This window comes from Passer domesticus, chromosome 8 (assembly GCF_036417665.1).
Source record: "Passer domesticus isolate bPasDom1 chromosome 8, bPasDom1.hap1, whole genome shotgun sequence".
Lineage (NCBI taxonomy): Eukaryota > Metazoa > Chordata > Aves > Passeriformes > Passeridae > Passer > Passer domesticus.
Window position 1 is genome coordinate 40,940,792 of NC_087481.1, and position 27,212 is coordinate 40,968,003.

At 41.4% G+C, this 27,212-nt stretch overlaps 2 protein-coding genes across 38 annotated transcripts in view; one reads left to right on the forward strand and one right to left on the reverse strand.

Moving 5' to 3' along the window:
- ARHGAP22 (Rho GTPase activating protein 22) overlaps positions 1-6,028 on the reverse strand; it is a 125,893-nt gene extending 119,865 nt beyond the window's left edge. Inside the window, exon 1 of one of the 3 annotated variants that reach the window (XM_064430742.1) lies at positions 5,876-6,028. Coding sequence is in view for 2 of the 3 variants with exons in the window: in XM_064430740.1 (XP_064286810.1) it covers positions 3,573-3,606 (34 nt within the window). In the remaining variant the exon portion in view is untranslated. Of the gene's footprint in view, positions 1-3,572; positions 4,138-5,875 lie in introns of those variants that run through there. The other 2 variants (XM_064430740.1, XM_064430741.1) reach the window with 2 other exon arrangements.
- Positions 6,029-6,037: 9 nt separating this feature from the next.
- Positions 6,038-27,212, forward strand: part of WDFY4 (WDFY family member 4) — a 129,414-nt gene continuing 108,239 nt past the window's right edge. For 12 of the 35 annotated variants that reach the window (XR_010367348.1, XR_010367349.1, XR_010367350.1 and 9 more), the window contains exons 1-10: positions 6,038-6,246; positions 7,389-7,599; positions 10,117-10,231; positions 10,679-13,521; positions 16,078-16,284; positions 17,561-17,714; positions 19,349-19,514; positions 22,548-22,809; positions 26,381-26,495; positions 27,105-27,208. Coding sequence is in view for 29 of the 35 variants with exons in the window: in XM_064430730.1 (XP_064286800.1) it covers positions 22,549-22,809; positions 26,381-26,495; positions 27,105-27,208 (480 nt within the window). In the remaining 6 variants the exon portion in view is untranslated. Of the gene's footprint in view, positions 6,247-7,250; positions 7,292-7,388; positions 7,600-10,116; positions 10,232-10,678; positions 13,522-16,077; positions 16,285-17,531; positions 17,715-17,908; positions 17,978-19,348; positions 19,515-22,547; positions 22,810-26,380; positions 26,496-27,104; positions 27,209-27,212 lie in introns of all 35 variants that reach the window. The other 23 variants (XM_064430713.1, XM_064430707.1, XM_064430709.1 and 20 more) reach the window with 23 other exon arrangements.

Consider the following 27,212-nt stretch of genomic DNA (forward strand, 5'->3'; position numbering starts at 1 on the left):
GGCCTCCTGTGCTCCCAGCAATGTTGGTGGGCTCTGAGGGCTGCAGGAAGTGTTTGGAGGAGTTCACAGCTCCAGGGCTGTTTACCTTGGTTCCAGGAGTAGGAAACTGGGTGTTGCCATGTGCCTGGTAGGCTGGAGGTGCCAAGGTGCTGACTCCCATGTGCTCTGGGATAGCTGAGCACAGCTCCAGCCCCTCTAACCAGAGCTGACCATGGCTGTGCAGGCACCAGAGCTGCCCTGTGCAGAGCTGGGGCTGCAGGTGCTAGGCTGGCATTTGGTGAGGGGCACTAGACACATGAGAGCTCCCTTTTCCATCTTTCACTGGATGGCTCTTCACACACCAGCAGGGAAATAACTGTTCTGCTGCAGGCATGTGAAGGATATCAGCACATTTACACCAGCCTAACTAACCACAATGTCTCCCATCACTTTTTCTAGACTCTAAGTTTTAAGTAAAACAGAAAAAAGCATTTTATTATATGACTGTAAGGAAAATTTGTAACATATGTTTAAGCATGTCACAAACAGAAATAATAGGTCATAGTGTACAAAGCCCTAACAAGGGGAGAAGGGTTATTCTTAGTGCCTCTCCAACTGAGACACATTGTGCTGAACCCAGAAATAGTGTAAATTATATATGATGGCAGCAGGGTACCTCTCTTTCTATAGAGGGCAATCACATCACTCAAAATACAAATGCATAAGCCTGTAGCCAGTCCAACTTCTATTTTCTAGTACATTTAAATGCAATTGGGCTGGCAACCTTTTTGGGACTTTTCAAGCTGAGGATCAAATGCCTTTTTTTTTTTAATCTCTTAAAAACAATTAAACAAAAATGCATTCATTGAGACTGAAGGATGCAGTCTGAAAACTGCCTTCCCTCTAATCTATACAGAAAGTTCTCTTGCCTCCACTCTGCAAGGCTATATTTTTCTGCCCTATCACATAAGAAGAAAGTGAAAATAGATGTTTTCCATTGCAGCCACTTATTTTGGGATCCTGGACTCTACCAATTGCTGTGCATGAGATGAAAAAATAATGCAAAATCCATTTAGACCCAGCCGGAGTGAATGATTTCCCAGAAGGCCCATTTATTCACATTTTCTGTCTGTGAGATTTTACACCTTCCTAGATCTTATGGAAAGAACATGTACCTCTGAATGCATATTTCAGAGTTATAGATGTGAGGCTGGTGGTGGAACAGCAAGGACTGCCTTGTACTTGATAGCTACTTTTAGTAAGGCAAATTATCTTTGTTCTCTACTGTCCCTTTCACAGACATTAAGAACTACACCCTGGGTGTCAGACTCAAGTCCAAACCACACATTTTCAAAAGCTTGAATGTCTTTAAACCCAGGAGCTTTCTTAAGGACAATCTACAAGTCAAACAAAAATGACAGTATCAGGCATCACAACTCCATGTTTAAAGGAACATTCTCAGCAGAGAATTGGAAATAAAATGGAAATTGATGAAGTATTCCTGTTTGCACAAATGTGGGAAGCCTGAAGCAAAGAGCTAGCTAGCCAAACACACGTAGTGGGGTTTGAACCTCTAGAACTTTGTAAATACACTAACATCCCTGGGTTCAGCCACATTGCTGCCTTCTGTCATACCCAAGTAAAACCACAGATATTCAGGATACCCTGAATATCCCTCCTTGTCCCTTCTCTGCAATCTGTCTGCTCAGAGAAGTCACACTGCTTCCCTTCCACAACCAAGTCCCCAATGGCAGAGCTGACAGTCACTAATCTGAGAAGTCAGCCAGTCTCAAGCAGCAGCTTGCAGCAGATCAAGTGCCCTTGTTGATGCTCGCTGGATGCAGAACATTCTCACAGCCTTCTGAATACTTTGCTTGTCCACTGTTTATCACCTGAATCTTCATTAGCAATCCCAACTGAGACTCCAGGGAGCATGAACTGCCATTTCCCATTCAGCTCAGTCTTGCAAGGTGGGACACTTACCTTCAAGAAGCATTCAGCATCTCTAGCATGGCTTGTTTACAGTTCCTGGGAGCAAGAGCTATAGAAGAACCTTGCAGGATTAGGTCCTACTTGGTAAGCTTTGCAAGAAGTTACCAGTGCTTTGCCACAGCATTGCAAAAGTAAGAAACTTCCCGAAGTTTCCAAACCTAGAATTCCAGCTCTTTTCATGAGTTCTAAATTCATTCAGAAATAAACTTACCTATGCACAGTTAATGAACCAACCAAACACAGAGAGAATGACACATGCTGCTATAAACTGAAATTGAATCACAAAGGTACACTGTAGTTTGTCCCTTAAGTATGAGTAGGCCCTAGGGATCTGGAATGTCTGTCCCATAACTAGACTTTAATATATATAAATACACAAATTAGTCTCTTCCAGATGATTCAAAGAGAGTGGAAGAATGGCAGGCATGACACAGCCTTCCTGTACGACCGTAGTAGCATCACCTGGCTTGTCTCATCAGAGCTATAATAGCTACAGGAATGCTGGATACGTTGTGTAACTGAAAAATAAGTACTTATGACTTTGCTGTGGGTACGGCAGTACATATCTGATCCTGACACCTCCAGATGGCAGGAAGCTTCCTCTTTCCAAGATGCTAACAGCTATTTAATGGGCTGTTGGTATTTTAAGGACTGTTCATCACGTAATAGGGCTTTCGATATATGATGCAGTGACATTTGGCTGAAAGTACCTGTGTTGGAATCACAGTAGCTAGAACCAGTGATACCTTTCCTATTTGACAATACTGGTGTGGCTGAAGAAAACTCTAATCTTTACATACTCTTCTAACTGTGTTTGCTTTAGCTCCTAAATTACATTAATCTGATCTATTTGCAATTGACTGGCAGGAAGACATCCCTCTGACACTGTCATTAGTTTGTGAGTGGCAATGATGATTTCCAAATGCCATGTCAAACGAGTAACTGATGCTGCCCCTGAAGATCATAGAATGCATCCCCTGCCAGAATCTCTTCCAGGTGACCTGACACCGAGACAACAGCTATGCCCAGCCCCAGCTCTCTGTTTTGCAAACATGGCACACTACACCTCGCAGCTCTGAGTGACTGCTCAAAGCATCTGTTGCAAACCCAGGGCAGGTTTCCCTTCCTCCCTTTTGTCTTGCCCGCAGCTCACAGAACGAGTATCTCCACCTCCTGCATCCAGCCCTGCAAGGATAATGTGCTATAGCAAGCTGCTTCTCCAAGATGCTGCAGGTAAACTAGACACACCTGTCTCCAGCCGCTAGAATGAATTCAGCGTTAGAAACACAGCATTAGCAACCAATAAAGGGCTGAAAAGGCTATGTCGAGTCCCAGGACAGAGTACTATATATTTTTTTAAATTTATCCCTGCTGCTCAGCCCAGACATTGCAGACTACAGCGGTGAACACCAGCACAGGTCTCCCCCTCCTAGGCTTCATTGTCCCCGAACAGTCACACCTCGCCGGGGCTGGCTGCAGCCGAGCGGGGGGCACTCCGCGGGCAGCGCTGCGGGCTGTCCGCCACCGCCGCCGCGAAGTTTCCCCTGGCCAGCAGCTGCTCTCCGTCCCCAGCCCGCGAGGCTCGGGGCTCGCACACTCACCTCTCCTGGCCTGCCTGATCTTGGGGCTCAGCATGCTCCCGGCTGGGCGCTGCCCGCAGCCTCAGCGCCCGGCCCCGGCCGCCGCCCCGCGCATCGCCAGCGCCGCTCCAGCCCTGCCTCGGGGGCGACGCTTCACGCGGGGCTGAACAAGCCCCAGTGCATTATTTATCCGGCCTCGAATTAATTCCCATCCAAAGTAGGCACGAAGTGGCTCGGTAATTACTGCCGATGGTCGGCGGCGCGCAGACACGAGGCTGGCGCGGCTGCTGCCGCTAATTGGCCGCGGCCGTGTGATGGATGCGCCGCTGCCAGGGAGCCGCTCCGGCTGCGGCTGCCTCCGGGCCCTGCGCTCAACAGATGCTTTCACTCGGCAGCGATCTGATCGGGAGCTGCGCCTGATTCAGCGGGATTGCTCGTGCGCCGCAAGAAATACCGAGAGCGCTGGTCCCGAGGGCAGCGGCGTGCTGGGCCACCTGCTGTGCCCTGCATCCCGCCCGGGGAGGCATCCCGGTGAGAGCCGGGAGAAACGAGCCGCTGATCTCTCGCCCGCACTGGCAGACTCGCAGGATGGGCACAAGGGGATGTCTTCATTACATTTCACATTACATTACATTTTAGCACCCATCATTCTTAATTGTACTGTTTGCTAAGCTCACCCTCACCCCTCCCAGGGAGGGAGGCAAGTCTGCATTTCTGCAGTCAGTAATGAAGAGGAGAAAAGGACAAAGGTTTATTGACATCGATAGAAACTATTAAATAGTATCTATAAAATATAAATAGATAATTGGATGGTAATTGCCTCTGAGTAATGGACATATCCTGACTCTAGGCTGCTTATAGCTCCATCCGCCTATCAGTTCCTTCTGTGAGTGCCAGAGAGGGGTAAATACTTTCCTAGCAGGGTACGTGCCCTGCAGTATCACCCTGCAGGTTTGTGTTGCTGAGTTGTACTGACAAAAGGCATCTGAGATTGGCAGTTTTCTCCTCTTCCAAGATTTATCATATCTTGGATATTGAATGCTGGCTATCAAGCTATATCTCCAGCACTGGAAGAGGTTCTCTGGCTCTTTACAGGCATTGTGCTTCTCAATGTGCAACTGCAGCAATAGCTAAGATGTTTTGGACCTTTAGCTGCTGGCAAAATCAGCAACTTATAAGTGACTGTAAATCTTTGAGGTCATGATGCCATGAAGTCAAGCTTACACACCTGTAAGCAGGGATTGAAGTGGGATCTGAACTACTGTCTCAGTTCTGAACACACAGCCTCCTGCAGGTATCTCCCCACTGATCATTTGTTTTAGCAGGGTTTCAGCACAGTGAAGAATAGCTAACTGATGATCCCTTGGCCAGCAAACTTAGCAAGCTTCCTGATGCTGTGGATAAGCAGGAGGAGCATCAGCAGAGGGGTTTTTTTACATTCCTGCCTTTCTGACCAACCATTTAATGGAACTCTTTTTCTCTCCATATTTTTAGTAATTCCTGTCTGTTTTAGTGCTGTTTATACATATAATTTTGCAGTTTGAGCAGGAAGTGAAAAGGTGTGTACAGTAAACATGACAAGGGATAAAGCTGACTGAACTTTTAACCTCATGGGAAGCATAGAACACTTCATCCTGCTCAGTCACTTCCCATGAAAACTTGATTTCCTCTCTAGGAAAAATGTTATATAATGTGAGCTATATAAATAATTATCTGTTTATGAGTAAAATTAAAACATTCAAGCCATGCTTAACACTAAATGCTAACTTCTAAGTTATTCTTGTTAAATAAAAAATACTCATTGGAAAGAGAAACATTCAATTTGACCTGTTTTGCTTTGACTTAAACATTTTCATCTATTCTTAAAGCCATTTTAAAGTATAAACATAACTTAAATTATTTTTTAAAGACTAAGAAAATGGTGTGGGGGGGGGTGTTGTGTTTTTTCCCCCCCCTTTTAAGTACTGATTTGACATTTAGGTCTAAAATTATCAGACATTATTTGGGGGAAGTAAACTGCTTGCCAAGGAAAGAAAAACAAACCAGATTAAAACAAACAAGCCATCTGAGAGAAAAAAACAAAGTAAAACACAACCAAACAACCACCTCCAGCAAGTGGTTCTGTATTAGCTGCAATGCTTTGGTCTGAAAATTTAGAGAAATAGTTCCCTTTAGAACACTAAGAGTAGATCCAGTGGAAAGGTAGCACAAGTTTCTAGAAGGAACCAGACATTATGGGAATGTTTAATTCCTAAAGCTTCTATACTGAAAACTTAAACTGAGGAAGATAATTAGGACAAGCTACCCCAATGGTTTGTATTTACCTTAATTCTCCTGTGTGAGTTTAACAGCTCCTTTCCATCCCAGTAGCAGGGATGTTCTCACATGCAAACATACTCAACAAAGATGGGAGAAACCCGTGTTGTGGTCCTAAAGTGCATTAATAGCCTTAATGGCTCTAACACAACTGGCATTATCATAAGCCACACCCTCTGCCACAGGTCCAGGACCTCTATTTAAGCCCAGGCTTGGGCTTCATATCCAACTTAAACTATCTAGTAGGAACTTTAGCTTTCAGCGTGTCTGTAGTGAAGTATTGATGAATTCGGGTTATGATTAGAGACTGTTTTTTTAGCTAGATCTTACATCTCCTTCAGTGCTATGGATCTACCTAGTAATTAGAAGATTGTGTCAGGTATTGGTAATCTTTATTTCATGTAATTCTCACTCTTAGAGCTGTGGGGTATTTTCCTAGCTTGACCCTAGATCTGCTTCTTCGTTGTCATAAACATTTTAATTGTGCTCATGTTCTGATTGAACCTGGCCATTTCTGAATCTTTTCTCCTTACTTCATTCAAGTACAATGGTTATTATGGCCTGCTGTGCTCTCTTTCTCTTATCCTTAGGGAGAAAAGGGGGTTTGCTGTTTATTCTATTCCAGGGCTGGGCTCTGAGGGTTGTCCCATTTAGCAGGCTCCTCAGAGTGAGTTAGGAAGCTGCTAAGCTGTAGGCAATAGGAATTTTTATGACTGATCTGAATTGAGAGGGGCATCCCTGATGGCTTGGGATACCAAAGTTGCAAACCACTGCTCTCTCATGATTATATCCCTCTGCTTGGTTAAATCCAAGATGAAAGTCTGTTGTAGAGCACTAAGCATCTAGTAGGCTAGAAAACAGAAATCACTTGACTAACCACATACTGGAGAAGTGCTACTATGTGACTCTTATGTGAATCTAAAAATAAATGTGGTCATTAATTATCTGCTGCCTTTTTGGAATGTGGAAAAACTCTTCTTTCAGTCGCAAGTGTTCCCCATTGATGGTTAAGCACACAAAATGAAGGCGGGTGATGTGACCTAGGGATTAGAAAGCTTTAGGAGAGTGAGGAGATGGCGTCTCTTGTCTTAATGACAGCTGATTTCCCATGGCTCCAAGCAAGATATTAAATCCCAGATCATGTCCATATTAATGCAGCATTCTGAGATCTGGGATTGGCAAGTGCTATCTGACTGCAGAGGATGATAGATAATGAGTTCCTGCAGTGGGGACCCTCACAGAAGATATGATTCATGTGTTGGCGCCAAGGCTGATGACTGGAGGCTATGAAACACGGCGGGTGCTTGAGACGGGAGAGTGCGTGGGCCAGTGAAGTTGCTGGAGCTGTTGTGAGGCAGATTGAATGGATCTCTGTTTCCCCAGGCTGCACACACAGCATGCTGTCACCTACCAATTAGCACACGGTATATCCTTTTTTCCTCCTCCTCATCTTCTGCTTCCATCTGTAGGCCAAGGACTTGTTGTAACTAGCTGACTGATAACATTTTCTTTGCTCATCAGCATGATGCACCTGGATCAAAGCCCAAGATCAAATCACTGTGGACTTTGGCCCCACTGAATCTCAGATCCAGTTTATTTAGACTGTAACCAAAATTGCAATCTGTTTTAATATGTTATGAAATGGAATTAATGGAACAGGGTCCAGAGAAACAAGGCAAGACCGCGGTGTCCATTTTGAGATCAATAAGTGCAGCAACATTTCTTCTGCAAGGTAAGTTTGAATAGTTATGTATTCAGGAACTGTGGAATTCTGCTGAAGAAGATTGTGCATAAATTAACAACTTTTCAAGTATCTAATGACCAGAAGGAATTTCAATTTGATATAGTCCTTACTTACAGGCTAAATGATCACCACTTGAAATCTCTTGATGCTGCTGATGTCAGCTGGTTTTCCAGGTGAAAAAGGCTACTGATCTTTCAGCTTCCAGTAACCAGTGATTTTACTGACAGTCTTAGGGCTTATAGCAAGAAACACTCGAGCCATGAAGTGAGAATTTTACTGTTCTTCTTTGGAGATGGCCTCTCTAGAGTTGTGCAAACTGATAATGCAGAATGGAGAAAGCTGTGTAGATGTTCTACAGCAGCTCTGGAAACAACTGGGAACTCAAAGGTATCTTTGAGAAAAAAGGGTGATTCAGGAAAAACTTTACTTTGGGGATTATCTAATGCCAAGGGACAAAGACTGGAACAATTTCTTTGGGTTTGGCTGAAAAGTAAGCAAATACATAAGCTTAATGATATATTGGGCTTCCCAGGGGTGATGGTTACTGCAGGAGGCAGTGAATGTGCCCAACACAGCAGGGCTGGCAGGAAAGGACAGAGCTCTGATCTTACAGAACTACATTCAGGAACAAGGGCTAAGGGGAACACTGAACAAGAGTAATTTTACTGTTTTTCAGAATGAAACTAGGAAATTTGTGGGTGTCTTTATTATTCTTTTACACTCAATGTTCCTTCCCATCTAGTCATGTTCCACAAATAGGTCAGGAGTAATTAATCTTTGATTTCAGGGTATAAGAGTGACTCTCTAGAGAGCAACTGTAGCTTGAGAGAAGCCTATAATACAGCTGCCTTGGAGTTCAGTGGGATAAGAAACTACCCTGCAGAGATATTCCTGGCACACTTTAATTTTTTTCTCCTCTGCAGTGGTGAACATATACCAAATGTACCTATACCCCTGTAAGATCTCACCTACTACTATTGGAAATAACATAATCCAAATTTATTCAAAAGAGTGCCCTGAAAGTAAGAAAAATCTATATTTTACATAAGCAGCCTGCAAAAACACCTTGAGAATTGTATGTTATTTTTCATAGTAGATTTAAAAAGCTTGGATTTCTTTCTCTTTTTTTTTGTTTATACTTGACAAACATCAAAGAAGTTGATGTGCCCTTTCTGATTTTGTTATAAACAATCCTCTCTGACCATGTCAAGGTGCACGATTCTAATGAGAAGAGAAACCTTTGACAGAAATTTTCTGCTTTTGAGAAGCTATTAGGCAGTGAAATTGAAGAGGTGGCAAAAAAAGGATAGACAATTCTGAATGATCTGATCAAGATTTCCAGATGTGTTTTGTGATGTACCTTCATATATTACAGGAAAGCAAGACTTGGATTAGGAATGCAAGAACTTTCTTAAGAGCAGTAAGTATCTTATAAATCCAGATATTCTAGATTTCATAATCAGGGAGACAAAGTATGTTCTTAGTTTTTAATTTTTTAATATTTTCTGTTTTGTCTTTGTGGTATTATCCTTATTATACCAGGATCAGAAATTACATGTCCCCTTTAGTAATAGAAACTCCTGCTGTTGTCATATTCTTAAACATGTCTGCAAGCAGAGTTTCCTTTGGCAAAGAAGGTGAAAATAAGATACTGAGACAGGATGACTCTTAAGGATTCCATTGAATTTGCTTTTCACAGGAAAAGGAAATAAATATAGAGTGGATATTAGTTGTATGGATAATCAGTGCCCATCTTAATTTTGTGTCTAGATGATAGCTTTATAAATGAGGCAGAGAGAAATCTCTTCTGCATTGCAATATCTTCTGGGGACAGGTCAGGGCAGATCAGAGACTTTGAATTATTTGGTTCTGCTCCATACAAGATCTAGTGGATATTTTCCAATCTGAAATAGGATGACAATGACATTGCAGCTTGCGTCTTACAGCCAGATAAAGTAGAGTTAACACAATTAAGGTACACAGAAATAATTTTTTCCAAAATGATATTTGGTTTGAAGTGTTTCATGTCTGAATAATGACTAAGACTATTGAGGACTAGAGCATCTCTTCTACAAGGAAGAGTTAAGGGAGACAGACTTGCTTAGCTGGCAAAAAGGCTAGTGGAGGAATCTGATATCAACCCACAAGTAGTTAAAGGGCATTTTCAGAGCACAAAATCAAACACCTGGTAATATAGATGCTGAAACACAAAAAGCAATGCACTCAAGTTTGGACCTTAGAAACTCAGACTGGAGCCCAGAATATCTTTTTGACCAGGACGATGGTGATGCAGCACTGGGACAGATATCTGCAGAGCAGGGGAAATGTCAGCCTTCAGAGATTTTTAAGATTATTAGATTAGTCTGGTTTTGGTACTGCTTCTGTTCCAAGCAGAAGGCTGGACTAAGTAACCTCCAGAGGTCCCTTCTGTCAACATTTTTGTGAGTCTGTCTTAAAGCCTCTTTTCTGCTGCTATATCTAACAAAATGCTGCTTTTCTCTCTAGCCCTTGCCCCACTATCACCTTCATATCATCACAGATCTAAGAGGGCTGCTGCTGCTGTCAAATCAGGAAAATCACAGTTGAAGATCTTCCCTTCATGACTGCCTCTTTTAAATAGGTGATTCTTCTCACAGAAATTCTCTGTGAAATATATTCTGATCTTTCTGAACTTAATTTTCTGATTCTAATACAGAAAAGTATTTGAAAGTTAAATTTAAATGGAGAGAGAGTGCTCACAATCTTCACATTGAAATGTATGCTTAACTGACCTGCTGGATCAGAATTTGTTGGAGTAGTTCACATTGTTTGGATTTTGCATTATGTAAGCAAAACATTTCAAACTTCAGAATGAAGTTTCTTAATACAACCAAGTCCCAGTTAACTGTGTTGTGCTCTAGCATCTCTGATTCCAGTTGTGTTACCTACACAGTTATGCAGTCTGCTCCAATCACCTAACAAAATTTGCCAGGTTGAGTTTCTTTGCTATTCCTGAGACAGGTAGGATGTGAAAACCTGGAAACATCATGGATCTCTCACTTGTTCATCTGTTTCTGTACCCTCCCAGACCTTCCCTGTACCTTTGAGAACAGTGACAGTGATAGATCCTTCGACAAGGAGATGCAGGACCTCATGAATCAGCTGCATAAAACACAGGAACCTGGCAATTGCTTATCCCATCTGTCACCTATGGGCCTGGAAGAAATGAGGTCCTTGGCTGGGAGAGGAGATAAAGAAATGCATTATTTAAAACTTGAATGCTATCTTTGCAGAATGAATGTTACTTTTTTTTCTTTTAGTGGCAGGAATGAAAGAGCAGTGCATGCATATATTAGACACCTTGGACTGAAACTGGCATCCTCAGGAATGTATCTACTGCTGCCTCAGGGAAAAATATAGTAATTTAGGCAGATCTGATTCAAAATGAAACTAGGGTGAAAACTGGAGGCTAGGTGAAAAATGGAGGGAGCTAAAAATTTCAAATGTGCTGTTATTTTAACACTGACCCATTTTTCTTCAGTTTCAAATCATTTTAAGCAGAGAAGAAAATAATGAAATTAAAATAGAGTTGTTAATGACTTCCAGACTTGGGGTTTGGAGGCCCAGGTACTATTTGTGGCTTTGCCACTGGCTGGGTATGTCATTTCAATTCTTAATGCTACTGTTTCCAGCCTGTGAAATGGAGTCTGTAAAACTGAAAATCTCTCTGATAAGGTGTATAGAAGAATAAGAAATATTACTTATTATGTCTAAGTGTTATCTGAAAATATGTTCCCATGAATATTTTTTGATCAAAATGTTATGGAAAAAAATGTGGTATTATTTAAAAAAAATATTTTCAACTTCTCTATGGGTGAAGAAAATTTAGGAATCATAGTATTTTAAAGCATCATTCATTTTAGAGCAGATATTGTCCCATTAAAGATCGTCTTAGCTTGGTAATCAGCATCTTATTTACAGGGAAACCAATTTCCTGGAAGAAGACAAATGCTTCTTCCCTATGCTTACTCCAATATTCATATGTGGAGCAGACTCATTTGGACTATCCAACCTGTTTATTTTTACAAATGTCTTCTCAACCTGTGGAGGTTGTCCGCTCACAACTACAGTATAATGAGTGTGCATAGAGATACTTCATTAGAAAAGTCAGAAATCTGTAGGGCCAAAAAATCCCATGGTTCTAAATCCTTAACAAGATTCCCAAGCTTGGGAATTTCAACTTGGAAAAAATAAGATACTGAAAAGTTCTATATTACTGGATTTTCAGAGAGAACCAAACAATTCATGAAAGTTTTATGAATGGGATTTTTGTTTTGTTTAAAAGCAACAAAATAGCCCTCTAAAAATCACCCACTTGAACTCCCCACCAAAATAATTTGTCTCAGTATATTCTTGTTTGTTATCCTTTATCTAGCCTTACTAATATTTTCGTTCAAGGGAAAAATGCCTTTCCAAAACAAAGCAAAGTTTCATTTTGAAAGTATCAAAAACCATCTGTTAAACTAAATATCCTTATGTTTTTTCTTTTGCCAATGCCGACAAAATTTAAAGGTAATTTGCTTCCCCCAGAGTTTTATTCTTCATCCACAATCTGCTCTGCTACATGCTGACACCTTTATAAGCTGTGTCCCTAAAGGGAGAAGGTCAAAGTACACCACTGTTTTCTAAGTGGCTTCTCTGCTGGGTGCCCCGCTAAAACCTGTCCATTCCAGAAGCTGGTGGGAGTGTGAAAATGTAATCCTATAAATGCCTAAATAGCTGAAAGCATGTCAACAGGCAGGTGAGTGATTATATTTTGTGCTGTGGTACTCTACTGTCTCGTTTTTTAAGATGGTCTCAGGAAAAGAAATGGGAGCTGCAGCTCTAAGGTGAAAATGAACTGTGTACATGCAGGTCTGTGAGGTTTTGGCTGCTGAAGCAAGAGCAGCCCTTGCAAGCCCTTCTGTTGTGCTGCCACCTCGTGACGCTCAGGGAGGATGGTGCCAGCACAAAAGATGCTCAGAATGAAGATGCCCGGGTTACTGCTGAGAACCACAAAGCAAGTAATGTTCTCTGGAGCTCAGAGAGAGGCTAAAAGGCTGTGAGGTATGGTGTCCTATTTAAGATCCATATGGACAAAATTGGCCTGTGGAAAGGGGAGAGCTCTGAATATATCTGGCAGGAATGCCTGTATTCGGTAAAGGCTGTCTGTCTGAATTTTTCATCTTTATTCTCATCTCATTTGAGAAAAAAAAAAAAAGAAATAAAAATAGAAAATAAAAGTTTATTGGAAATTAAAAAATATAAGACATGAAATAGAAATAAAAATGCCACCAGAGCCTAAGGGTTTAGTCATATTCTTGTCATCTGTGCATTTCAGATGTCTTTTAAGATGGATCCCCCCTCTGAGCTATTCTTCCACTTGTGCCAAATAAAGTACAAGCCATGTGTCTGATTTTAACTTTTTTTTTTAATAGCGGGGCAAACCTCTCAGATTCCATTCTGAATGCAAGGTCCCAGACTTTGACAGGGTAGGTTTCTGATTCCTTCAAGCTAGAGGCATCTGTATTGTGACTGAGGTACTGAGATACAAACCAATTATTTAAGCTTCACCTTATGACTGCTGTCTGTTTTCCAGACAGCTTAGCAACTCTTGTTATGAATAAGCCTTTGTGGACCTCCATGTGAAGCCTGCCATTCACATTTCCCTGCTTACAGCCAGGCAGTTCTTGAGGGCATGATCCTAGAGAGCCTGTGTCTGGACTGGCATCCTAACATGCAGCTTTGCAGAAGGAATTCTCTGATTTGTCAGAACTGGGCACTGCTCTGCAGCCCTGCAATGGCACAAATGCAGCAAAAGGGACTCCTGTGTGGCACGGAGCTGCTGAGGAGCCTGTTGCACTTCCCTCTTGTGGTGAGCCCCACTGCAAGGTAAGGACTGCATTCTTTTACCAGTTCCTCCTTTGCTGCATGTGGTAGCTACCTCTGCTGTGACAGCTCTGCTTTCAAGTTCTGCTGAATGCTCTGAGCTCCAAATGAACACATAGCCAGTGACTAGTTCCTTGTTGATCTAATTTTTCCCCCCCTTAACAAAATATTTTCTACTTGTGAAGTGCTCAGGTTTAATTTCAGGACTAAAACTACCTCTCTGATGAGCAGCAGCAATTTTGTGTACCTTTATTGGTCCAGTTCCTAGCACAAAAGCAAACACTAATGTAGAATCTGGCTATAAATTAAGTAGAGATTAAGGAGGTTTTTTTTCTTATTATTTTCCAGCCTAGAACAGGGTTGTTTGAACACCCTAAAAGCAACAGCCCCCAGGGAAGATACTCAGCTTCAATAATTTATTTTTTTTAATCAGAACATATTCGATAGCAAAACCACTGTTTTCATCCCCATTCCCTTTGTCCAGAATTTTGTGTGACATGGCAAACCAAATTAAATTGGAGTATTGATTCTATAAAAAAGAATTGAAGAAAAAGGAAGATACGTGAGTCTAGTTCACAGAATATCTATAGCAAAACCAGGCTTATCCATGAATAGGGTGTGACAGCTTACTAAGCCTGGCTTATTAGGCACTTGCAGGTACCTGAGCAGGTATGCTGTGGAAAAGCAGCCTTCCTGCATATGTGCATAGTCTCTCTGGGAGCACAGCTTATTGAAAAACAAGGTCACAAGAGCTGGAGTTTACCAGTAGACTTGGGAGCTGCCAAAAAAACCCCAAAAAGCCAAACCAACCAACCAAAAAAAAAGTAGTTAGCAGGGGACATATCAGAGCTGGAAAAATGTCTGCTCTCACACTTGTGTTTGAAGGATCTTGTTCAATTTTTTTAGCCTGAACTTCAGGCTCCCTATTTCCTCTAAGATGGTGATTAGTGTTGCTGTAGGCTGTGCAAGCTACAAAACATCCTTGCAGAAAGCAAAAGGGATGTAAAACAGGAACTAGGACCCATTTATGAAACTTAAGAAAGTGATGTTGTTGTCTGCAGAGATTTTGATGATCCTTTTACAGAGAGAATAAGAGTAAATCTTCCAAGAAAAGCAGTTCTTGGTCAATGTGTTTTTTAATTGCATCTTGTGTTTTTATCTGCAGCTGTGAGTGCTATTTTCTGATAAGCACTGTCTTAAAGTCTAACTTTGCTTTGTAAATATTTAAAAAAATATCCTGCAGAACTTATGTATCATAATTGTTTAATTCAACAACTTTTTAGTTGATAAGAAAATAATGAATTCCTGTGTGTCCTGTAGTGGAGAACTAATCTGATGTACAGGAAGGGGCATGCCGTTGCTATGCCAGTTAAATTTTTTGCACCAGCCTTTCAACTTCCTCCATCTCATTAGACTAATATGGGTTCTAGTGTGGAGATCATGTGTTCAGTCAAGTTGCCTTAAAATTTTCCTGCACAACACTTTTCTAGTCAGTAGATGACATTTAATAAAAATAGCAGCTTCCAAGAATTTTCTTTTTGATACTTTTTTCCCTTCTGGGGTAAAAAATATTCTATTTATTTAGTTATTTTTGGGTCTGACAATTTCAAATAAAAATGTTTTCACTTTTGTTACATACCCATTTTTAAACGAGGCTTCTTTTTTCTTGTATTTTTAAAAGTTGATGTTATTTTACTGACTCTGGAATAATTTTGAGATTTATTTATTCAGAGAATCAAGCAGATGATTTACATATGCTGCATAATGGTTTGTAGGAAACTGCCTCAGGACTGCACAGATTTTGAAAGACTGAAAGTCACTGTTGCAGCCCAACACATAAGATGCAGTCCATTGGATATACTTCTATTGGTTCCTGTTTAAACAAAAACATTGGAAAAAATTCATTTTGATTAACAGATTTGTGTTGATGGAGGGAATTTGTTTCCAATGAAACATTTTGAAATAGCAAAATTCAAGTGACAAATTATCCTTACTACAGAACATTGTTACTGCTGATGGAAGTGCTAGCTGGGTGCCAGGGGCACAGAGGACCAGCTGCAGGGCTCCTGACCTTGCTCAGGTGGAAACACGGGCAAAGGAAATGGGTCACTTTCCTGGCACAATTAGGAGCTTGACTGCAGGCCCAAGGCTGCAAACTGCCCTGTCCTTTTAAAGCCACAGCCATGGTGCCATAGTGTGGGATCTATGGGGCTCCCGACATGGGCTGAGAGTGCTCAGGAGCAGGGGATGCTGGCAGGCAGGAAATGCTCTCCTTGTGCACACACTGTATGTCTTCACCATGGTTTCCTCAGCTCCATTTAGTTTAAGCTCCATTTAATTTTAAGCTCCATGGGCTCCTTTTACTCTAAAGCTGCAGTGGTCACCTGTGCAGGAGCACACAGGTGAGTTGCCTGGCAGTGTGCACGGTGTGGCTGTGCCCTGGCACATGGCACCTTCCCTCGGGGTGTGGTGCTGCCCGAGGGCTGGGTGGGAAGGGCTCTCTCCCCTGCTCTGCCTGGCAGCACCAACAGAAGCTGTCTTTTCCTTCCACCTCCCCAGGGCTTTGACCTCCAGAGCAGAGCCAGCCAAAGAGGTGGGGTGGCCTCTGTACACGTGCTGCCCCACGCCTCCCCTGTGTGTGTGTCCGAGGAGAGGAGCTGAGCTGCTCAGACCCACAGTCCTGCAGCTTCTTTGTGCCTGCTGCTTTTGCTTCCTTGGGAGGATGTGCTGAAGGAGCTGAATGCCTCCTTCATTGCATATTTCAAGGTTTGCTGAGAAAAATGATGAGTGAAAATGATGGTTAAGCAGATGGTTTAAATTTCTGCGTTGCCTTTCTCTGTGGTTTCTCTGTCAGCTTCCGTTCTGCCTCTGAAAAGAAGGGAGGAAAATGAAACACAGCCGCTTCCCTAAAGAAAAGAATAATCATTCTAAGAACATTTTTTAATCAACTTTCTTTTTATCAAGAAAAGATTATGGATTTTAGCAAGAAAGGCAAAGAGTGGGGAAAAGCCTGCAACTAATTCAACTTTTGGACACTGAAATGTTGAAAGGAACACTTGCTTTTTTCTCTAGATTTAACATTACAAATGTGCAGCACAAAAATTTATTGTCTCAGCAAATTCAGCTGAATTTTATTTTTTATGTCTACAAGGGGAAAAACCTGCTGAAGGGAGAAACAGGCTTTCAGCAAAGCCCCATCCCATTTGGGTTTGCAGTTGGGCTGAACTATGAGCCCTCAAGCAAAGGCAAGGGCACAGCAGTAGCCAGAGGATGTGCCTGCTTTTGCTGTAGCCAGGCAGCTATTTGGTGAATGCAATACAACTGAAGCATGTTGCAAGTTGTGTTTTTGGGGAAATCTGCATTAGCTGACCTCTAGCCTCAGGCTGAAGAAGTACTGTGATTCTTGGCATTCTGAGCCAATAAGATAAATTTGTGTGGCTGGTATCATAGATGTAAAGGCTTGAATCTTGTTTTTCTACTTGTGTGTGGAGATTGGAGTGGCAAAGAAGAGAGAAGTTTGACAAAAAGCAATATTAGGGGCAGTATTGGATGCTGTGAGAGAGGCGGGCCTGGTAGCTAGAGTTATCTCTGGATCCTTCTCTCAGAAAGCCAGCTGTAGGTCTGGCTCAGACAGGTCCCCATCTCCACCTGGCCACGGATGACCTACATCACATCTGCCCTCCCAGATGGCAGTTTCCAGCTGGTGTTGGTAGAGCTGCTCCTGGGACCAGGAGATTTAGTGCCCTTTCTAGATGTCTCAAAGTGAAGGTTCCTTTGAACTAGGTGCCCTGACATAGATGCAAATGCATGTGGGAGACATGTCTTTCTTTGTTATTTCCCTGAGACTATAGAGAAGAGGACAAAGAAGGATTTTTCTTCCTATTTTTGTAGGTGGAGGAACATTACAATGATTTTAGTATAAACAACCCAGGCTGATAAAGGGTGTTATGGCACTGTTTCTTACTATGTGAACTGTATGTTTGTCTTTACCCCCTGAGTTATTTTTACTACAGATAATTTGGTTACATCTGTTTTGCTCCAGTGAAGCAGAGATTAAGAGAGTGGGCGTGTTGAAACTGGACTTGCAGACCCATCAACAGTTAGTGAGGTATGAAAAAGAGAAATGGTACTTCCTCTGCTGTGACTCTCCTAACAACTGTGTGTCTGCTGGAGTCCTGACATCATCTGGTGAGGAGGTACCACTGGATTGGGAAGATCCCTGGGAAATGAACCTCTCTGAACAAACAGCATGGTGGGGCTGCTGCAAATGACCTGTGCTTTTAAAGTGGCAGTAAAATGGTGGAAATGGAGCACACTTAGGCTTGGTTCTGAGTTAGGAAGTCTAAGACAGTGATGTTCTTTCTGGATTTGTATTAATATTCTCTTCTAGATCTCTGCTTCTGCCATTCATCTCAGCAGCATGGGTTGGGCAAGATTGCAGCTGGAAGTGGATCAGCTGGTATGTGAATGGCCTAGAGCAGGACAGCAGCAGATGTGTTGGCACAGAGCTTCACAGGCTGCAGGAGCTTGCTCAGCCTGTGCTGAGAGCTGCCAGAGGCCCCACAGTGCAGCACGGGGCTGTGAGTGGCCCTGGGGCTCACTGAAGTGGCCAAATACAATATTCACTGGAGCTGCCCTGCATGTGCCTAGCTCTGGGTGACCTTGGATCTTCTTGGAAAACAGTCTGTAAATTATACTTAGTTTATCTAATGCTTCCCAAAACCTGGTCAGTGTAGAGGCTACTCTTTGTATAGACTGGTGCAGAGTATTTTCCTTGGGATCTAAGGTATATTTCTGTTTGCATCAAAGCTACTGTTCTGCTTAAATCATGGTATAATGTGTAAAGGGATGAACTGAACCCATGATTTTGCTGATGCCTGTATTCCAATACAAGACATTCCCATAAGGGATGAGAGCTGTCCTCTGTGCCAGGAACACCACTGCATCAAGAGAGGTTCCTGTGGAGTACAGGCAATTTTTATCCTGGCTTATGATTTACAAGGAGTCTTCAGCCTGGATTAGCAGTGAAATTGTAGCTTCATTGGAAGAGAAAGTTAGTTTTCTTTCTGAATGCTTTTTCAAGCATTTGAACAAGGCAGATGTCAACAGAAGACAGGTGGCTTTAATCACCTAGGGTAGAGTCCCCTCAGGTTTCAGTCACTGTAAGTTCATGATCCTGTTGGTTTTGAGCATCACCATAAAATTTCTGGGGAGAAGCATTTGGAAACACTTGAATTTCCTGTGTAAAAATCTTTAAACTCCATCTCCCCTTAAAAAAACCCAAAAACATTATAAAGCCTTTCAGATGTGTTATTAGGGAGAACAAAAAAGCAACTAGACAACCGAGAAGTAATCTTTCCCCAAGCCCCTATCTAATCAGAGTTCATTTATGCTGTCAGTGAGCTTATAGTGCTTGTTTGCCTCTTCATCTCAGTGGGTGCCTTGACCATTTTAGTAAGGAGGTCAGGGACACAGAGTTCCCCTTGCCATTCAAATGTATTTATTTTAAGGGTGCAGCATTTGAGGAAGGACTACAATAGTTGCCTGACTTTGGCCGTAGATTGTTGCACAGAGAGCTTGAGCTTTGTGGTGCTGTATTCCTGTAGTAGTTTTGTAAGCCTTAAATTTAAAACCAAAGTGAAACAAATCCCACTCCCCTTCCCCCTTGTGAATGTGGTACAGAGGGGGAAATACCTGGTTACTCTTGATGCAGGGAGAAGAATGCTGTGCCTTCCAGGTTTGTGTGTTAGCTGAGCTGTTGTAAATTGCTTTGGGAGCTTGATGGCTCCTGAGCTGTGGTTCATTTGCTTTTCACTTCTGCTTTCCCCAGGAAGCAAGTGCAGCAGCTAATCAGGTGATTCACAGTGGAAAGTTTAAAGAGCAGAGTGGGAGCTACTGCATACCCCAATGTGCCTAGAAGAGCAGAAGCAGCAACACTCATTTCTCTGGATATGATTTTTTGTCTGCAGTAGGAGCTACCAAGTCTAGGAGCCCAGGTATGTCGTGAGATTGTCTTTGAAAGCAGGCAGAACTGCAATATTGGTTGAAAATGGTATATTATGACAGTATTACTTTCAATTAGTGAAGGTTTCAATCAAAGTTCACCCTAAACTGCAGTGCAAAGACAGTTTTCCTTAGGAAGTAGTGGAATTCCTGTTTTTAGCGTTTACAATCATTAGCTGTCATAACTGTGTTCATTCAAGAGTGATCTTGGCTGTCAATGAAAGGAAGAGAGTATAAAAGAGTATCACACTGGATTTTTGGGGTGATCTGAGCTGTGTGTTTCTGATAGTCCACAGAATAATGGGATTTAATAGTCAAGAAAAGTATATTAGAGAAGGAATATTTAAAGCTGGTAGTGCTAGAACTATGGGTCTGGTATTTTGTCTAGAATGTCTCTTGTTATCTGAACAGTTGGAGTAAATAAGGAGGCCAATTGTAGACTTTATTTTGTGTTCATGTACTTTTGGAGATTAAAGATTGCCATGTTCACTCAACTAACATTTTTTTAAGATACTTACTATAAAAAGGGGACCAATTTTGGTCTGAAATTTGATATGAGATTTGATTCTCTTTTGGTCTTGGTGCAAATTGGGATTTTTTTTTTACCTGAATAGGATCCTTTTATGAACTGCTGAAGGGGATAATCACAGATAAATATAATTAAAATGTCATTAAAAATCATGTTTGTTCAACTAGTAAGCTGTTAGTAACAGTATTCTGCTGGTCCTTCTGCCAGTTTTGGTCAGGCCTTTCTTCCCTTCTGTCTTTTCAGTCTGGAAAGATTTAGCCACATTGCTGTGTGGTTTCACACAAGCTTTATTTAGAAAAAAAGGGAAAATACATGATTAAGTTCCATTTTCTCTCTGTAACCTGACACTACATTCTGAATGATACTATCAGATTTATTTGCTTAGTCTTCACTTTTCTATCTTTTAAAATATTTATTATTTAGAGTTTACTTTTTGTATCGTTGTGATACTTATAAAAAAGTATCTTATCAAACAATCAAGAATCAAAGAAAAAACTTACCAAAACTGAAATATGCTATTAACTTACACTGAGGATCAGAACATGTAGTGGAGTGTACAAGAGACAACCTATAAGACCTTTTCAAAATATCTAAGTTATCCTTAATACCAAAGATATTTGAATGATGAACTATGTGATTTTGTGGTAGGTTTAGAAGAGTAATTGTCCTCCCAGATGAAAAGAAAATTGAAAGGATTTAAAAGTCCGAATCAAATTGTAGATGCAAGAAAAGGCTTCTAGTAGAAATAATATTTAAAGCATATCGTGCCAGTAGAGTCAACAGACTAATACTGGAGTACTGATATGTAGTCTGATATGGCTTTTGTAGTCTAGATGGTTGGAATAAATACCAAGGAATATCATACTCTTCATTTTGCTTTCATATATTTTAGGGGATTAAAATGTTTCACATACACTTTAAATGTCTCACGTAGCCTGTTACATGTTGGTTTTCACTAAGGAAGTTGTTTGAGTAAGTGGTTGTAAAAGTTTCTGTGGAGCTGGGACGAATTCTCTCATTACACGGATTCACAGAGTGAACACTTCGAGAGGCTATCCCTGCTTGCTTTAACCATGCCACCAACAAACAAGGCCTTCTCAGTCAAGTATAAATAGGAGGAGAAAATTGTTAACCACATGTCCAGGCCTGTGCAGTGCAGCTCAAGGAGCTGACTCATCAGTCACTGACCTTCTTTGGGGGCCAGTGGAAGCACTTCATTTCACCTCTCCATGACTAAATTTCACCCCTTTAGAGTCCCTCTGTGAAGCACTTTGGGGTTCCCTGTGCAGGAGACCATGGTGAATGTAGGCACTGGAGTGAGTTACTTGTAAGCATTGATTTACGATTAGCAGAGTAGCTTCCAGGGTGAGAGATCTCCTTGAGGAAGAGAATAGCTTTGCTGTTTGGGATAGCAAAGGTTGACCTTCACTGAAAACATAACTGAACTATGCTCACTGCTAGAACACTCAGGCTTTCTCAACCAGCACACTTACAGCTTCAGGATGACTCAAGTGGGTCAAAATCCCACACCAGAGTTAAGTATAACATATGACAAATGTAACTCCCACACAGTCATGAGGAACAGAGTCTTCCTGTTTACTCTGTGCAGTCACCACACTTTTTCTTCTCATAGGGCTCGTTGTCTTAATAGAGATAATTAAGGAAAACAACAGCAACAAAACACAAAATGTTGTGGAGATAGGAAGTTCTGGACTGACTGTTCCTTGGGGACTGATCAACATTATATAGGCCTCTATCTCCTAGCAAAGGAGAGAGTATGGGCTGTGGTAAAATAAGTTAGCTCGTGGTGTAGTGTGAAGGACCAGCATTTGCATCTAGGCAGAGGTGTCTGCTGGGACCATCATCCTGCTGCAGGTGGTATGGTGCACAGTGACAAGATAAATGTCCTGCCCTTCATCTCTGCAGTACAGTGCTACTGCAGGAGTGTGGAAGTGAAACTGGTTCATCTGGCATGGAGTGGGCAGAATGCAAGCAGTAAGCTAGCTGTGTAGCTGATGGATGAAGAAGGAAGATAATCCCAAATGCTGTTTTAGTGCTGGTTTATAATGTGTAACCTGGCTCTTAGCTAGAGTGCTTCTGTTGCAGATCTGCTGATAGTAACAGTTCTAACTTGTTTTACAGTTGAGGTGGCTGAGGTATAAGGGAGAAGATCTGCCTCAGTGGCAAAGCTGGGGTCGGAATCCAGATTTGCTGTGTGGCTTACTGGTTTGTTCAGCCAAAGCCCAGATGAGTTGTGTAGCACATGCATATGCATCTCATGGAAGAGAACTTGTTCATGCAGTTGCAGAGTAGTAATGTTCTTGTCCAAGAGCAGGTTGATTTGCCATTAAAGTTGGAAAAGAGTCAGTGACTGAGAATGTTTCCATATTTCTAAACTGTAACTCCAACAGTTAAAACTGTCAGTGTCTAATATCTTGGGAGAGTTGACTGGTAAGAGGTGCAAATAACACAATATATATATCTGGTCTCATCTCAGCATGGACAAAGCAGCTGAAGTCCTGTGGCAGCTGGAGGAGTCACCTGACAATGCAGGAAAGCAGGAGCAGAGCCCTGATGAAGGAGACACCACAGAAGTGCTGGAGCAGCCTGCACACAGCAAGGATGAGCTGCCCCAGAGCCATTCCCTCCTGTGGGAGACTCTGGGCAAACAGTTTGTAGAATATGAACAAGTGGCTCCATTTCTCATCCCAGAGGAGCAACAGAGAAGGCTGCTAGAATTTCTTCCCCTCTTCTTAAAGGTTTGTTCTCTTTATTGTCTTTGGTGCAGCTGACAATTTGAGTTTCTTTTACCTTATCCATTCTGTGGTCACCTAAATAGCCAGTGTTGTTAATTGAAGCAAGATCCCTTTAGGTGATAAATTTTTACTCCACTGGGAGCCTCCTCTCCAGTGAGGCAGCATGAAAAGACCTTGGCTCTATGTGAGCCCTGCTCAGCAATGACAACAGCATTTCTGTTATCAGCCTTGTGTGCAGCACAAATCCAAAACAACCCCACTGAGACCAGACCAGCCTCTACCCCAGACCAAACCAGCACACTTCTTCTTGAAGGTCCATGGAAAACACATCCTTAATGCTTCCGGGGTATTAACTCATCCCAACAAACAGGCCTTGCTATAAAAGGTCGTCTCTCTAAACTGCTTCCTCCTGTCTTCATAAGCAGTGTATTCCAGGCTCTATGTGACATTCTTCCATTGACGTTTTCTTGCCTCAAATTTACAATTACATTGACATTCTTAGATCTCAAAGTTTCTGAGTTTTATTCAAGCTTTAGTTTTTGAACACCATGTAGTGAGCATGAAATAAACAAGTTGTGGTGAGATGAGATTATATACAACAACTTTAGATTTACTGATCCTTAACTAAGTTTGAAAAGCAAGAATGTCTTTAATGTACTGATAATTTTTGAATGAAATTTTCAAAGAGCCAAGAAAGCTGTACAAGGGTGATAAAAGTCATAAAATCTTGAAGTCTTAGGAGTTAAAAATTTAACAGCATAGCAGAAAATTCTCATGTGTCATGATAAATAAGGGAATAAATTTTAGTACCAGTACTTTAGGGCCAAAGGACAGTTTTTCCCAGGAGGCAAGATGAGTATTTCTGAGGGACTGGCAATGTTGTACATATGCGTGTCCATCATGAGATTCCTTTAAGTTGGGCTGAACTTCACAAGCCTTAGGGTTGTAAAAACTGTTTTCCTAAATTTCAGTAATTCTTGCAAAAAGGGGCTTTTAAATTCTCAAAGGAAACTTCAAACTGAATATATTCATAATGGAGAAGTGAATTTTTCCTTAATAATTGATTTTGTGCCCTAGGTGTGAGATTGAGATTCTCCACTTTTCTTAGATATGCTAGTGGAGCTTTGCACAGCTTTGTAGGCATTTAGGTCCAGAAGTTTGACTAGAGAATTTTGGCTTTGCATCATTTATTTAAGAGTACATTCTGAAGGATCTTGCCCTTTAGCTCTTAGTTATCATGTCCTTCCCCACATGACTTTTACTCCCTTCATATACCAGCCTTCTGCTGGCTTGGGGAAAAGCATCTCAGTTTAGTGGTACATGCTGTGGAGTTCTTACAGACACTACCTCATTTCCCCTGGTTTAACAATGGGCTCTGTGTGAGTCCTTTCCCTCCTTGAAAGATTTTTCTCTTGCTTTTACTTTCCTGTTCCGATCATGTAGATGCCAGTGCATCTCTGCCTTTTTGTTTTAGTGCTTTAGCCCTTCTCATTTGGATGGAGAGAGGGGTCACCAAGCAGGGGACACCGGGGGAGTGGGGGCTCATTACTCACTGCTACTCCTTGACGTAGAAGGAGAAGGTGTGGGAGGGAAATGTCAGCCATCTGCTAGTGATTCAGGCCTGGGCTGGGAGTCATTTTAATGTGCCTTCTGTATCTTCCCTCTCAGTGCCTCAGAAAATATCAGAACGTTCTAATACATGGCTGGTTTTGGGCTAGCATCTCTCCATGAACCATGCAAGAGGAAGGGCAGATGGTAACAGCAGACACAGGGAACTTGTGGCAGAATCTTAAATATGTAGAAACAGGTTTATGAGGAAGAAAGAAAATCAGATTACTTTGATACCGTATTATTTGAGTTTCCCCCTAAAGGCAGATGTCCTACAATGGAGTCACATTGATATGCTCCCAGATATAGATCCTCTGTAGGCTCAGACATGAATATGAAATTAATTAAGTCTGTTCCTAAAGGACAGTGCATTGTAAAGATTGGTGTCTGACCCTCAGGAAGAGCACTGACAAAATCAAATCAGAACATTAGTGGCCTGTTTTGTAGGGAGATGGACTAGTAGCATTGCTATGAACATTTGATTACTGCTCTCTGCTGTGTATGGTCCGAGTTTCTGAAACTTATCCTGCTCATTCTATTAGCAGAAGAGTGAGTATAGCAAGGCCTTTCTGAAATGTATAGAGGATGTTCCTGTTTGAGGGAGAGGGGCAGAAATCTTGCACTGCTTTCTTCTGAAAAAGGGCATAGCTTGATGACAAACCTTGTGTATTTTTAAGTGACTGTAGGTTTCTTGTCATTGTGTTTGCTCAGCTTGCTTCTGCTCTTTACAGATTTTCCCTCCCTTCTGCATCAGAGGTGGATGAATTGGTGGATCTTGCTTCTGTAACTGAGTGTCTCTGAAAGCAACTTAGGGTCAAAATCTGAAAAAAAAAATAGTTTGCTTTTAATAATATTGACTGATTGATGAAAATTAATAATAGGCACACTGTGCCTATTGCATTTCACTCTTGTAACACAGAAAGAAGATTTGGGTGCATTTTACTTATTGACTACAGTAAAATGAAGTAAAAACTTGATGCTTGCTTGATTACTGAGAGGTGACTGACACTTTGTCCACAAGCTGCCATCTGTGATGAAAAAACAGAAATTGAAAGCCATGATAGGGAAGGGAATAATATGTGTAGGATCTTAATTTACAAAGAGTTCCACTGATTTCTTGGCTGAAAGTACTATGGGATGTCTGATGCAATTTATTTTAGGAAGACATATGTCATTTTTCTTCCTTTAATCATTGGGGCTTACAGCGTGGTATTTCAGAGCTTCTAAAAGGAAGAGACTTTTGTAAAGAAATTTTTTTTACGGTTGCTGAGGACAGAGATCTCTCAGACTGGTCTTTAGAGGTGAATGCTGAACTGTTGCTAACACATAAATGTGTGTATCATCAGAGGTTTTATATAAAAGAATTGGCACCTAGTTCTTGGAAGATGGTTGGGTGCAATAGTATCAGTCTGCTGGAATATTTTATTGATGTTGAATTTTTCCTCCAAAGGTAGGGCCAAGAAACATTAAAGGGAGTAAACTCAGGGAATAAACAAGTCTTCCTGCTATTTATCTAGTAAGATTTGTTCTTAACGGCTTGTCCATTCTTGAACAAGGGAGTTATAAGCCTATTTATAGACAAGCTTATAAACAATTTATAATTTTGTTTCTTCAGGGTGTTTGTCATATTTTAAAGGGGCTAGCATATAATTTTTGATACAAATAATTAGTGACACAGGGTATGACCAATATTTACACTGTTTGCATTGAATTCAGTGTAGAAAATACTGTAAAAGCTCTCTAGTGGGTGCATTACAAGATTCAAAAGGTAGTTCCAGTTTGACTTCTGTATCTCTAATGTCATATTCCTGTCTGTCTGGGAAATACTGCTTAATGGATTATATTGACTATTGAATTTTTATAGAGGAATGTTAGCCTTATGCTCATTTGTTTATATTTATTAGTTTTTGTCAATCTACCAAAGACATGATGTTTCAGAGACTTAACAGCTGCACTTGGATTTCAGGCCTGGGAACAGTCTGCTGGAGCAGTTGTATTCCCCAACATCCAGCTTTTAGCCAGTGAGGTTTCCAAGCTTCTGACTAAAGAAATTAAGAAGAACCTCAATGGGAAACCTGCAGGTAAGGATCCCACACCATATCCATTGGATCCAGTTATTCTGGAAATGTGTGTCTTTCAGTGTCGCTGTGCTGGAAATAAAGCGGGACCAGGAAAATGCTGTGTAGCAAACCAGATATTTGTGGGTGTGATCTAGCACTGATTTGAGGTGATTGCACTGAGGATTTGGCCTTGTATGCCATGCTGATCTTTAGTTTGGAACTTCTGTAGAAGTGTGTAATGTATAATGCAGGTAAGAGTGAAAGAGTAGGTTGCACACTATTCTGGGGAGCTTTCTTAAATGAGAAAAACATTGCTATCACATATGGCTTTCCTGGTGGCTGTTGTACATTCTTTGTGCTGTCAGCTGCCATTATTCATGAACTGAGCTGGTATTCTTGGTGAAATTTGCCAGTTTGAAACATGTGTTTTGCATGAACTGAGTTTGATGCTGAATCAAAACAATTTTATGTTTTCCTGTTTACTTTAGCGGACTCCTGCTACTGTAATTTTTTTAATTTGTCAGATCTGTGATAGATCTGACAAATTAAACAAAATTAAGATGAAAGCATAAATGAAGCATTTTTCATCTTTCACTAAGGAATTAAAGTTTAATGTTTTTGTAATAACAGAAGAAGCTCGTCTGGCTTTGGAGCAATTGCTGAAGCAGAAAGGGGAAGCAGGAGATGGCCATTTGCTCCTGAAATCAGTGTATCTGCTCTCACAGACTGACTTGGTAA